The sequence below is a fragment of the Ricinus communis genome, chromosome 5 (genome assembly GCF_019578655.1).
Source record: "Ricinus communis isolate WT05 ecotype wild-type chromosome 5, ASM1957865v1, whole genome shotgun sequence".
NCBI lineage: Eukaryota > Viridiplantae > Streptophyta > Magnoliopsida > Malpighiales > Euphorbiaceae > Ricinus > Ricinus communis.
The window spans coordinates 4,717,825-4,732,047 of record NC_063260.1 but is presented as its reverse complement, the minus strand read 5'-3'; the positions used below and the strand labels follow the sequence as shown (position 1 = coordinate 4,732,047).

Genomic DNA, 14,223 nt, shown 5'->3' with positions numbered 1-14,223 from the left:
TCTTCGATTTCTTTTTATACATTATTTTCTAAAAAAATTATTTATTAATTGATTTTTACATAATTGATAATTTTTTAAAATCAAAAATATTAAAAAAGCTTTATTCCCATTGCCAAGGGGAAAATCCAGTAATCTACAAATATATAAATCTCCATGCATTTATAGTATTATAATTTGTTGGTATTTATGCTATATTATAATATTTCTTGTAGTGGATTGGATTAAGTTTCTGGAATGATAATAAGAATTATTTCACAATGCATAGCCCAACTTTGAGCCATTTAGTGTTATTTTTATGTGAATCGCATATGAGCATAAAATTATTTTCCTACACTTATCAAAATCAAGAATAAGAAGAAGACAATAGAGTTTTATTTTTCTCTACTTAACCTGTAAACCATATAATACAATAAAGTTTTACCTCTCTTCCAACTATTTAACTACGTACCATAAGAAAACAAACATTCTTAGAAAGATATTAACATTAAAAATAAAAAAATACTATCATTTCGTTATATCTAAGTAGATGTGTTTGAGAACAACTGGGATTACGATATCTGGATAACTCAATTGCGGCAAGTGACCACTTGTAGGCATGAGTTCCACAGTAGATGGGCCGCCGAGATTCTGACGCAAATATTCAGACACTTTCACTGGAACTGCCAAATCCATGGTGCCCTGTATTATGTGGACCGGTTTTGTCACCATGGATAGGATATGTCTAGCATCATATTGGAATATCACCTTAGCTAAATTTAAGGCTATATCAGGCCTCATGTTGAATAGGGTCCGAGAGAATTCTTGCACATATATGGATTCCATGTCACCACCTACTATCATTGGTGCGAATCCCGAGCACCATGCTTTGTAATTGGAACTCATTCCTTCGAACATTTGGTCCAGGTCTTCTTTCTGGAACCCTCCATTATAATCTATATCATTCAATAACCTGATGTAGAACGATCAAAATATTTGAAATTTAAAAGATAAACATTTGTCATTTTAGGAATATAATAAGCAAATTCAACTAGATAATTTTAATGATAAGAAAACGTCTTGAGATTTAATTCTTAACCATTCTAAGATATTAGATCAATAAAAATTTATTTTGTATTTTTATGGTCGAACTAACTTCCGACTCATAACTATAACTATGTAGTAAAAAATCAATTAGTATGAACTTAAATCTTTTAGATTTTGCCATTTTTGATAAATATTTGTCAAAGAAGGAAATGAAGCAAGATAAGCTAACAAAATTTTACCGTGGAGTAGCAGAAAGCATGACGAGTTTAGAAAAGAGATCCGGGCGATAAATGGAAGCAATAGCACCAACCATACTCAAAACTGAGTGACCAACAAAAATACAAGACTTAACCTGTAATTCTTCTAAAATAGCAAGCAAATCATAAACGAAACCTTCAATACTCGAATATCTTTCAAAATCATAATATTCTGGATTAGTAGTACCAGCACCCATATTATCATATAAAACTACGGTATGATCTTCAATAAAGTGTGGTACCAAGTACTTCCAAACAGATTGGTCGGTGCCAAAACCATGGGAGAGGACGATAACTTGCTCTCCTGAGCCTAAAACCTTAACATTGTGTGCTTCTGCCACTATTCCCATATTGGTTTCTCGACTAACTTGTTCATCTACTTGCATAATGTGCTTTTATAGTATTTAATAGCTATTTTGGGAGCCCACCAATGGATAAACATGAAGGAACTCACTTCAAGAATGAGATGTAAACAAATTACAAAATTTGTCTTCCCTTGTGCCTTGGGAAGCATCAGCATTATAAAGACAAAATTCTAAATCAAATATAATTATGTTGTTCATTGTCGCTAGCTCATCTATCCATTGTCATGGTCTTTTGAATTGGTTTTCTGAGGTATGTAGCAAGAATCATAGTTATCAAACTAGGCTCGGTCTAGTCGGTTGAACTGTGAGTCATATTTTGATTCAATAAGCTCTGAGAATTTATTTTAACACTAATTTATTTTAAAATCTGATCAAAACACAGATTAAATGAGTCAAAACTAATAAAAATAATTAAATATTATAATCTAGGATTGAAAGTTTTAATTTTCAAATTAGAATAAAGAAGATATAACCAAGTAACATTATTAATTTTGTTTTGAAACATTTATTTTACATATTTATTTTTTATGCAATTAATTTTTCAATAAAAGAATAATTAATATTTATCAAATACATTTAAGACTTATTTTGATATCAGCTTTATCTATATAAAGTTCTAAATTTAAAATGATATAAAGTTTTATTTTATTTTTATGTGATTGTACAAATTTGTCAACTTATAATATTTTAATTTTTTAAGAAAATTATTTTGAATTTATAAAATCAATTAATTTTTTTTAAAAATGCTACATTAAATATATTAATCTTATTATTATGTTGATAAAATTTATTAAATTTAGTGTAGTTTAACATATTTATAACTTTTATATAAATGATTAATTTTATACATTTTATAGTATATTTAATATATACTTATTAAAAATATTGATTCAATCTTAGTTCAACCTTAGTTGAACTTTTGCTTTTAACCCTTAGATATGACAAAATTGAGGTCAGAGCCGAGTTTGAAAACATAAATAAGGATGTCTTTAAGTTTCAAGAGGAGATCTTGTGTTTGGCACGAATTCTACTGAAGAATGCATATAGGCAAGCTATGCTCATGGAATCGTTAAGCGGTATTGTTTAACAATATATGTAATTAGATATCATAGTTTCTCCAATGATACTTTTTATTTCAAAAAGTATTATTTACATAATAAATAATATTTTAAAAATATTTAAATTTAAAAAGTAAAATATTTTATTTAAATCTGATGTATTTTTTATATTTTATATTTTATTTTTATATACATCAATGATTTTAAATAATTTAATATATATAAAGAGTAGATTAGAGATACTCTTATATTTTGACATTAAATTAATAGAGAAATATTGGTATAATGAATCATCACACTAACTGTAAATAATAGTAAAATAAATATTAATAAATATAAGCTACAAGCATTTTAAAACTATTATTCTACTTGGTAAAAGTATCTCCAATGCACTCTTTATATATATCAAACTCTTTATTTTAAAGAGTTATATTATAAAATGTCACTGCAATACACTATTTATTATTTAAACATAAAATAGAGAATCAATTTAGCTCCCTACATATAGAAAGCCAACTTCACTCTCTATTTTATATTTAATAAAAGTACTATAAGTTTCTATTCGTTTAATTTAATTGATATTGGTAATGTTTTTTTTATTGGTAAACGTTAAAAAAATAAAATAAAATAAAATTGTTAATGGTTATGAAAATAAAAAAATAAAGTAAAAAATAAAATATAAAAAATTTATTCGACTTAAATAAAATATTTTATTTTTTATATTTAAATATTTTTATTATAAAAATTATGCTTTTAAAATAAATAGCATAAAAAGAAAATGGTAATATAATAAAAGTGAGATATAATTAATGATAACAGGAGACCCATATAATAGATGTTGGTGTCACTTGGCATGACGGGAAAATTGCAATTTTATCCTAAACTTATAAATAGTGTAAATTAATTTAATTTCTTTACTTCAAAGTTTTGATTTCTACATTTATTCACTTTCATTAAATAAAATAAAAATAACAAGTTTCATTTTAAATCATATTTATTACTATGAATCTTAAAATTTAAATTCTTTTACAAATTGCAACATATTGAAAATTAAAAAAAAAAAAAAAAAGAAACTAAAACTGTTCAAAAAGTAATGAGACAATAAAAAAGTAATAAAACAATCATGTTTTAAATAGTAAATTAAGTCCAACCGTTCAACTTTAATTTTTTTAAATTGATTTGGCAACATTCAAGGTTTAATTTGAATTGGTAATGCCATATTGCTAATTAAATTTTTATGATGTGAAAGTCACCCATTATGTAAGACACACTCATTTGGGTCAGTTTATATAGAGAGATAAAGTTAGAATATATATATATGAAAGTAAGATTTTCTTTCTCTTTCTTACATGGCTTTTTCTCTTTTTTTTTGAGACATTTCTCTTAATGTACATGAATTGCATTATGTAAGACATTTCTCTTTTTCTCTAGTTTTTTAACATACTAATAGATTATTTCTTTTTCTCTTAAGTTCCTTCTTTCTTCTTTTAACATGAAGCCTAAGCTTTTTAGCTTTCTTTCTTTCATTGATTTTGCATCTAAAATTCTTTAACCTATTTTTTTATTATTTTTTTTCTTTCATATATAACTACTAGCACTTTGCTCATGTAATTGCATGATTGTTTTATTTATTTTATATATTATATAATTCAATTTATAATTATATTAGTATTTTATAGAAATTATAATACATTCTTATGAAATATTTTTATTTTTATATGCTAAGGAAAATAAACATGAGAAATATATATACTTATAAATTTTAACTCTTTATCTATTTTATTGCACTAATAAATTCTTATATATTTATAGAATACTGATTATAATGAACACTAATTATAATGAAACTTCAGTACTGAGATTTTCAATAATCCATAGAACACTAATTTTAATGAAACTTAGTAACTGATAATATATAATAAATAGTTATCTAATATTTTAATATTTTATTATATTTCATTAATATCTATGTAAATAAATTATTAAAATTATTTTAATAATATCTCAACCCGATCATAAAGGAGGCACTCGTCTAGTTTCTTTGTAAAAGAACTACTTAGAATTAAAGTTGGCGTATGTCTTCTTCATAATTCATAATCAATTAATTGTTTCCACTATTTCTCCTTCACACTGTCTAGTTTCTCATCTTCAATGGCAACATCTAGACCTTGTTAGAATAAGGCATCTAGAATTTCACATTGCCACATATCGAAATAACCTGTATCATCGAATATCTCCACCATAATTTTGGAATTCGCCACCGCATTCCTCACTGAAATTGACGAATTTAATGCTACTATTGTGGTTGGTGTAAAAGTACTTTCACTATCAGCTATTTCTTTTTCGATCTATATTTAATAGCTTTTAAATACAATGCGGAAGGACCCAGATTCTTTTCTGATATGATAGATCAATTTAAACTGCAACCACTCGGCAATCTAGCTCTAATACCAATTATTGTGGAAATCGCGTTAGTTTCCACTGCAATCAAATAAATTATATGAAAAATTGCAACTAAAAAATAAATTTTTAGGTAATTTTAGGTACAATATATATCACCTGTAATTACCTAACAAATAAGATATTAAATAAACAATAAGAAAAAAAAACACCAAAACTTTAACGAGGTTGGACAAAAATTATGCTTACTTCCTCAGATACTAACAAAATAATATTTCTTTAATTCAATAGAATTACAAAGAAATATTACTAAAAAAAGAAAAAAAAAATATAATTTAGCCTATAAAAATATAATGCTCATTATTTTTTTTAATACTTGAAAAAGAAGAGAATATCCACTATTTATAGACTTGTGACCACTTTTTCCTTTTCTTAGCTTTTCAACGTGGGATAAAGGAGTCAAAAATAACAACAAAACCTTAACGTTACATGCTTCTTCTATTATTCCCATTTTCCTCTTTTATATATATATTTGTTGCTGTATTTGGTAGTATTGAAATAATATGCATTTTAGTTTTTGAGATTTTGAATATAAGTTGGCGTAGTTCGATGAGCTTCAAATTCTTAATTTATTTTGGTTTAGGAGTACGACATAGCATAGGGTTAAGGTCCTTGTGGAGCTCCGTTCAAGCGCCACGTGAAGACAGATCAATTATATCAGTGGTGGCAAGGAACTCCGATAAAGACCTCATGGCATGGTCTGTTAAATGTTATCCCTTCCACAAGGATCCCCTCATCATCCTAGAATCTCTGGCGTTCAGGGCAGCCATGCTGCTGGCGATTAAACAGGGTTTTCCGAAATCTATTCATTTTTTAAGGGGACGCCACCAAGAAAGTGATTGTTATAGTAATGGCTTTAAATTCTCCAGGCTTCTCTTGTGCAGGCATTTTTGCTGATATCCTCTCCTTATGCATGCAATTTCAGCAGTGTGGTTTTGGTTTTGTCGTAATCAGGCAGCTCATGGCCTTGCCAAGAATGCCGAATTAATCACAACTTTGTGGCTAATCCCTTTTCAGGTCTCAATGTTTAGACCTGGTGTCTAATTTGTAATTGTTTTTCCAGTGATAAAACATCTTCTTCAGCTAGAAAAAAAAATTACATCACTATTATATATCAATGGATTTAACAAGCTGTAGTTCTTTTTATTTATTTATTTTTATTTTATGATAAAATAAGAACATAATCATAAACCACGATCAGCACTACAAACAAAAAATAGGAGTACGTCTGAGGACCCATCAGCACAGATAAGTAGTGGACACAGTTGAAAAGATTATTGACCGATTCTAATCTATTACCTCAGAAAAAATACTCAATATTTAATCCCATTTTATATGTTAGCTTTACTTTTAAAATTATAATAAAATAGTCAAAAAAATCAACAAATCAGATAATTTTAAAAATAAGGTTGATATGTAAACAATAAGTATTATTTTGTTAGCTAAGTCTGACTATGATTAAATTTATATAATAAATTTTCATGCAAAGAGAGTGTCTTGCTCTTTCGTCTCCACAAATTCTTCAAAGTTTTCTTTCTCAAAACACATTATTTAGGATTTTACTAGAATATTATTATGGTACACTACTATTATAAATTTATTTTTTTAATATAGACAATTAATCAATATTATTTTAAATAATTTATTTGTTTATATATCTTTCTACTAATATAATTTATGCATATATTAATTTTTGATACATAATTTTTTTTTAACATTTGTACTTATATTATGATGCATGTTGATAGGTCCAAATTATATATAAATATTTAAGGGTATTTTAGAGCTTTAATGATATATTTTTATATATAATATGGTGAAAATATGTATTTCTACCTCACTTAAACTTAATTGTTTATTTTCAGGTAGTATTAACCAAGAGAGAAATATGGAGCTAAATACTAAAAAAAAAAGCTTAATTGTCTATTTGCCGATAATAATTAGCCAAAAGAGGGAAATATGGAGCTAAATACCCAAAAAAAAAGCTTAATTGGATATGCTCGGGTCAATGCCCAAGATTAAGACGCATGGACTGCTATTTGCAAGGCCTAGCCAAAGATTACAAGGCCCAAGGAGCATTTTAGTCATTTTTTACAATTATTGAAATTTATATTAAGAGTTATTTATGGGATATTATTTGGTGGAGATAAAGATACTTAAAGTCTTATCTATTAGATAGACTTATATTAGGTATACATCTCTAGGGAGATTTATTTAGAGGAAAACTTTTCTCTATATATATCTCTGCAAACCTAATTCTAGGAGGGGGAGGAGAGCTCTCTCCTATATGCTCTCTACATATGTCCATCATTATTTTCTCTATAGTTCTTCCATAAACACTTTACTTTAGCTCTCATTATTCTTTTTAAGATTTAAGTAGCTTTTCAAGAAGTGGAGAGTAAGGACCAATCATCTTCCTATTTGAAGAAATTCTAGATCTAGAGGGAGATTTTATTTTATTGTTTATGTCTTTCTATTTAATACTATGATAATTGGATTAAATATGTTAGGCTAGTTTTCATGTGAAAAGGAATCATTAAATCAAATCTCCAAATTGATGATATTTCACTTGTAGAAGGACTGAAGTACAATTTACTGGGTGTTTGTCAGCTATGTGACAAGAGCAGAGGAGCCATATTTGAGGCGTCTCATTGTGAGGTGCAGTCAACCATCGATAATCAGACTTTATTCATTGGTCCTAGCATGGGTAATGTATATGTTTTTAATCTAAATTCTTATAGTGTTAATGGTAGATGTCTAATCACTATTGAGGATAGGCGTTGGTTATCAGACTTTATTCATTGGTCCTAGCATGGGTAATGTATATGTTTTTAATCTAAATTCTTATAGTGTTAATGGCAGATGTCTAATCACTATTGAGGATAGGCGTTGGTTATGGCATAGGCGTCTAGAACATGTGTACATGCATTTGATATCAAAACTAAGTCAAAAAGATCATGCTAGGGGTTTACCCAAGATGAAATATGAAAAGATCATCTATGTGATGCACGTCAAAATGGGAAGCAAACAAAATATACCTTTAAATTAAAATCGATAGTATCCACATCGAGACCTTTGGAATTATTGCCTTGGGTCCTATTTGGTCCCATAACTCCTCGGAGTCTAAATGGAAATAAATATCCTCAACAGTGATTAGACATCTATCATGGAAACTATAAGAATTTAGATTGAAAACATATACGGTACCCACATGAGGGCCAATGAATAAGGTCTTATTATTAATGGTTGACTCCACCTCACAGTAAGATGCCTCAAATATAGCTCGTATGTTCTTCTCACATGCTTACTGACACGGCAAATTATACTTCAGTCCTTCTACAAGTGAAATATCTTTAATTTGAGGATTTGATTTAATGATTCCATTTCTCTGATCCTCCCTTTATTATTATCTACAAACTTCACATATTCGCTATTGGTTTTATTTAGTTCTTAGAACTTTGATGAGTCCCATATCATGTGTCTCAAGCAACCATTGTTAATGTACCATTTATATATTTTCTTCATACTGCTCAGACTAACCTGTATATAATTATTTAGATTTAGGTCTTCAATCTATGTTGGATCCTGATTTGTCAGCAAATTTTAGATTTGTACCTTTTGGTACCCAAAACAGAAACTTCTTAAAGCATGTTTTAAATAATGCCTTACGATGACAGTGACTATAATGCTTTTGGATATCTGTCTTACTGATAGAGATGGTCTTAGTAGACTTCGATGAAGTAGACTTATGCAAAGGTTTCTCATTCATTTTTTACTTGTAACTTTCGTTAAGCCATTTTGTCTTTTTATAACTTCTAGAACTTGAGGAAGGATATGAGATTTTCTTTTCTTTAATCAATCAATCAATGTCAGATTTCTGTTTCTCCATAAGTTTTATGAAACTTTATCCTTCACCTTTTAACTTAGTCATGAGATAAGTATCTAAACTGAGCATTTTCTGTAACTTGTCGTCTTTATTAGCTGTTTGTTTATTTCTATGAATGAGATAGCTATTTTCAGTTAAAGAACATGATAGGTTAAATTATTCAAATTTAGGTTAGATTAGGTTAAATAAAATTAAATAAGAATAGAAAACTAGTTAAATTTATTAAATAAAACTTATGTTGTATTTAATTTAATTATATGTTATTAAGTTATATTTTAAAAACTTATGTTAAAAATTTAATAAATTTAATTAGGATAATAAAATCAGGTTAAATAATTAAGTATAAAAATTAATTTAAATTTATTATAAATTTTATGTTATATTTTATTAAAAATTAAGTATAAAAAATATATTTTTATATTTTATATTGTGTAATTTAATTTATATTTATTAAGTTAAATTTCTGTTAATGTAGTTTAATTATAATTTTTAAGTCTTAGTTTAATTTTTATAATTTATGTTATGATAAATATTTATTAAATTTATTATCATTTAGTTTAAGGTGTAAATTTTATAATATTTTTGTTCATTATTTATTATTAGTTTAACTATTTAATTATAATTCTTATTATTATAAAAATTTATTTTTTAAATTTATATGTATTTATATATTTCTTTTTAAATAGTTTTTTCAGCCAAAGTCGGTAGAAGACACGTACGTCGATTAGTAAACAGGATGTATATTCTTTTTTAATTTATCGAATAAGTTAATAAATATATTATTAAGCAACTTGAATTTAATACTTTTGTTTGTGACTATGTAATTAGAATTTATTGGTTATTTTTAATAAATAAAATGGTATGACCGACATGTGAAAGTAATGATCTGCAACATTTATTGGTATGATCGACATGACATACATATTAAGTAAGACAGTCTTCGACATACATGATATGTGTTGTGGATGTGGATATTCATGAATATTTTGTATGTGGCTATATTTGAAATATTCTTTTACTTAGGAACTGGACCCATTTTAGGAGGGTATGTCTATATTATAGAGGAGACTCTGTCGAAATTTCGGTAGAATTGTAGAGGTAAAAGAATCTTCCTAAGTATAGAAATAAAAGTTTTAATAAAACTATAATTAATATCTAAAGCTTAACAATTTTATTATTTTTTAGAACAAAAGAATATTCAGAAAATCAATAATTAAAATATTTAAAAAGTTTTAAAATTTAAATTAAATTTAATAAAGGTAGGGATAAAAAAATATTCCCACATGCATAACCTTTAGAATGTTGTTCGGTATCTTTCTCACGTCATTAAATTGTCCAGTGTGGATAGTTTGGAAATTTATTACCTATAAAAAAACTGTATTTGACATTTATTAATTGCATATGCAGATTAATCGACAATACCTCCGTTTTGTTTTTCGTGTGCATATTGAAATATACGATAACACATATTCCATTTCATGCACTTAAAGAATTAGGGAGAGATGCTGCCGAAATTTTTATGAATGTGCGAATAAATGAGAAACAGTTGTATGGACAACACATTTTTGAATGGCACAGGTTCCTACCTTTGAATAAACATAAGAGTTACAAGAATGTAAAAATTTAATATTTCAAAATTTTCACTTTATATTTACAATATTAAATAAACAATAAGTATATACTTAAAATATTATGTCCAATTGTAATAGGTAAAAATGAGTTCAGATCATTAGTGGATGTATTGTAGGTTTACAAGGGGCGTTTTGAACCAAATTTTTTTTTAAATGGTCTAGAGAAGTTTATTCATTTTGCATCTAGTCAACCTAGATACATAAATAAGGACAAGACAAGGTGTCCATGTAAACACCGAAAGTATTAGAATGACGTTTTTTCCATGACCTAGATACAATCAGATATCATGTGGCGACGGATTCGTACCTGACTACTATGTGTGAAGATATCAAGGTGAAATGTTAGTTAGTGTTGACAATATTTTTTAAGTCAATGGTAAAAGTGGCGTTGTTAGAGAAGAAGCATTTGATCCATATCACATGATGGTTATGGATGCAGTTGGTCTTGATTTTAATATCAATGACATGGAAGAAATCCCTAATGCTGAAGCACAAAAGCTTTATGACACGCTAAAGGCATCAGATCATGATCTGTGGCCCAGTTATAAAAAGCATTTACAGCTATCTCTCGTTGCTAGACTAATGACCATAAAGTCAAAGAACCACATACCGAAAAGATGCTTTGATCATATGTATGAATTGATGAAAGAGATAATGCCTCCATTAATATGATGATTGATAATTTTTACAGTATTAAGAAATTACTTCGTAGTATGGGTCTATCAATAGAAAAGATGATTTGAGCTAAAAAGTCCATAAATTTAAAAAAAAAATACTAAATTGAGCCGGATGATAAGATTAATGACTATATTGAACTTTATTCCTAAATTCTTACATGAGACGAGAATATAAAAACAAAAAAGGTACAATATTTTTAATTTTTATATTGGTATATTAACGTATGTTACCATGATATATAAACCTTTTTCTACAATTATTACTTAGATCTTTGAAGTGTATTTATGTAAATAATTTTAATTTATTAATATTATTTTTTATATTATTTGATATTTTAATTTGTTTTCTTAACTAACTAAACATCTTCGATTATAGTAGTATATATTTGAAACTGAATCGACAATATTACATCTTATTATAAATTAGATATATATTTTTTTAAATAAAAATTTCTATATATTCTTTAACTTAAAATTAATTTTTTTATCATCTACAACTGTAAATCAAAATTATCAAATAACATACAAAAATATAATAATAAGCATATAATAAAAAATATCTTCAACGATATACTTCAATTATAAATGAAATAAAAATTAATATTATTAATTTTAGAATCCCACACATATATATAATAAAGCTATTATATACTTTATATTACGAATGTTATAATAATGTTTCAAACACAATATGTGTGACGAGTGAAGACAAATATATACCTCTTGTTGATATTTTTATTTTTAAATAATTATTATTCCATTTCTTTATGTTGATGCAAACAAACGTAGGAGAATTGCTTTAATAATTATTTATTATGTAAGTAAATATAAAAAAATAAAATGTCTTCTTTCTCCAATAAGGAATCTTTCATTCCTTTTTCCAGCTCCTTATTGTATTCCTACCTAAGAAATAATGTATTAGTAAATAAAAAGAGAAAGAAAAAAACCTATTGTTTAGTTTCTTATTTTACTCTTTGATCTCTTTTTAACATTATTTTCTAAGAATTTTATTTATTAATTCATTTTTACATAATTGATAATTTTTTTTAAATCAAAGAATGTTAAAAAAGCTTCATTCCCATTGCCAAGGGAAAAATCCAGTAATTTACAAATATATAAATCCCCACGCATTTATAGTATTACAATGTGTTGGTATTTATGTTATTCTAAGATATGAGATCAATAAAAAATTATTTTGTATTTTTATGGTCGAACTAACTTCTGACTCATAACTATGTAGTAAAAAATCAATTAGTATGAACTTAAAACTTTTAGATTTTGCCATATTTGATAAATATTTGTCAAAGAAAGAAATAAAGCAAGATAAGCTAATAGAATATTACCGTGGAGTAGCAGAGAGCATGACGAGTTTAGAGAAGAGATCTGGGCGATAAATGGAAGCAATAGTACCAACCATACTCAAAATTGAGTGACCAACAAAAATACAAGTCTTGACCTATAATTCTTCTAAAATAGCAAGCAAAACATAAACGAAACCTTCAATACTCCAATATCTTTCAAAATCATAATATTCTGGATTAGTAGTACCAGCATTCATATTATCATATAAAACTACGGTATGATCTTCAATAATGTTATTACCCAATCTGTGGGCTCGTGACCGGCACTAAGGAATAGGTAGGCTTAAGACCACCAAATCTTGTAGTAAGCCTGACAATACTCTAACTCAATCAAATTAAAATTCGGACTCAATCCAAAGCACTGATTCATAATTAACCTTAACCATCAAATTCTACATATTTAATTCGGTCTGCCACATAATTAGGCAAGACCTAAATTTACATAAAATTACAATTGATAAGTCTAAAATTTCTACTACGGAGAATCTAAAATTTTACAAATTAGACATACCAAAATCAATTACATCAACCCGATGATGAAGGAGTTAGGCTGCTATATAAGAACTGCGGAAAGACTAACAATCTTGAAAAATAGTGAAATTGAGACTGTCAGTCTCGAGAGTAAGTTAAAATCAAATATCCCAAAAATAAATATAGACACTTCAATAAAATATTTGTTTAATTTAAAATAAAAATACATGTCATGCTTTACTTATGCAAAATAAAATAAAATAATTTTTTATTTCATACTACGGGACGGAGTACCTCAGTAGAACTCTAATCCCAACACTAACATCTCGACTCTCTCATTCCAACAGAATTGGCGCCCAGAGAGCGAAGCTCGACCAGGGTCCTTAACTCCAGTTCGGTGACTTAATTATCACTATCAGTCTTAGTATTTCTGCTCTCTTACTCTAATAAGACTGGCGCCCAGAGAGCAAAGCTCGACCAGGGTCCTTAAATCCAGTATGGTCACTTAGATTTCCAAATAAGCCGGCGCCGAGAGAGTAATGCTCGACCATGGACCTTTACTCCGGCAAACTCACTCTACTCAGCCCAGAGAGCAATGCTCGACCAGGGCAAGTCCTAAATTTACCTTTTTAAATATACCCTTTTTGTTATCTGTCTCATATTCCTACCGGTGCACACGCGGTCCTGATGCAACCCATCAGGTGGCATGCTCTACTGCCGTCCCATTCCGAATCAACACGCAATCAATAAAATCATAATGCAGAAAATGAAACATATATAAATAGTGAATAAATAAATAATTAAAATATTAAATCATGTAATCTGAGCTATTTTATAAAATCTTGGCATGACACATGTAAACAGACATATGACTTTAACCACAGTTCTGTTGACCTCCTAGCTCTGCTCCGATTCCTCGGATGGAGCGAGCCGAACTGACAGATTATCTAATCACGAAAAATAATTTAATCAATAACATTAAAACGTTTGATAACTAACCCTAGGTTTAGACTCCTAGGACTAACTGTCTAAGA

The 14,223-nt window shown here is 27.4% G+C and overlaps 1 protein-coding gene across 1 annotated transcript; it reads right to left on the bottom strand.

Annotated features, from left to right (window-relative positions):
* Positions 1-350: 350 nt before the first annotated feature.
* On the bottom strand, positions 351-1,666 carry LOC8272200 (probable esterase KAI2). The gene is made up of 2 exons (XM_002531891.4): positions 1,263-1,666; positions 351-949 (listed from the first exon to the last, which is right to left on the bottom strand). The coding sequence occupies exons 1-2, from the start codon at positions 1,664-1,666 to the stop codon at positions 505-507; spliced, it is 849 nt and encodes a 282-aa protein (XP_002531937.2). The 3' UTR covers positions 351-504.
* Between the last annotated feature and the right edge of the window lie 12,557 nt (positions 1,667-14,223).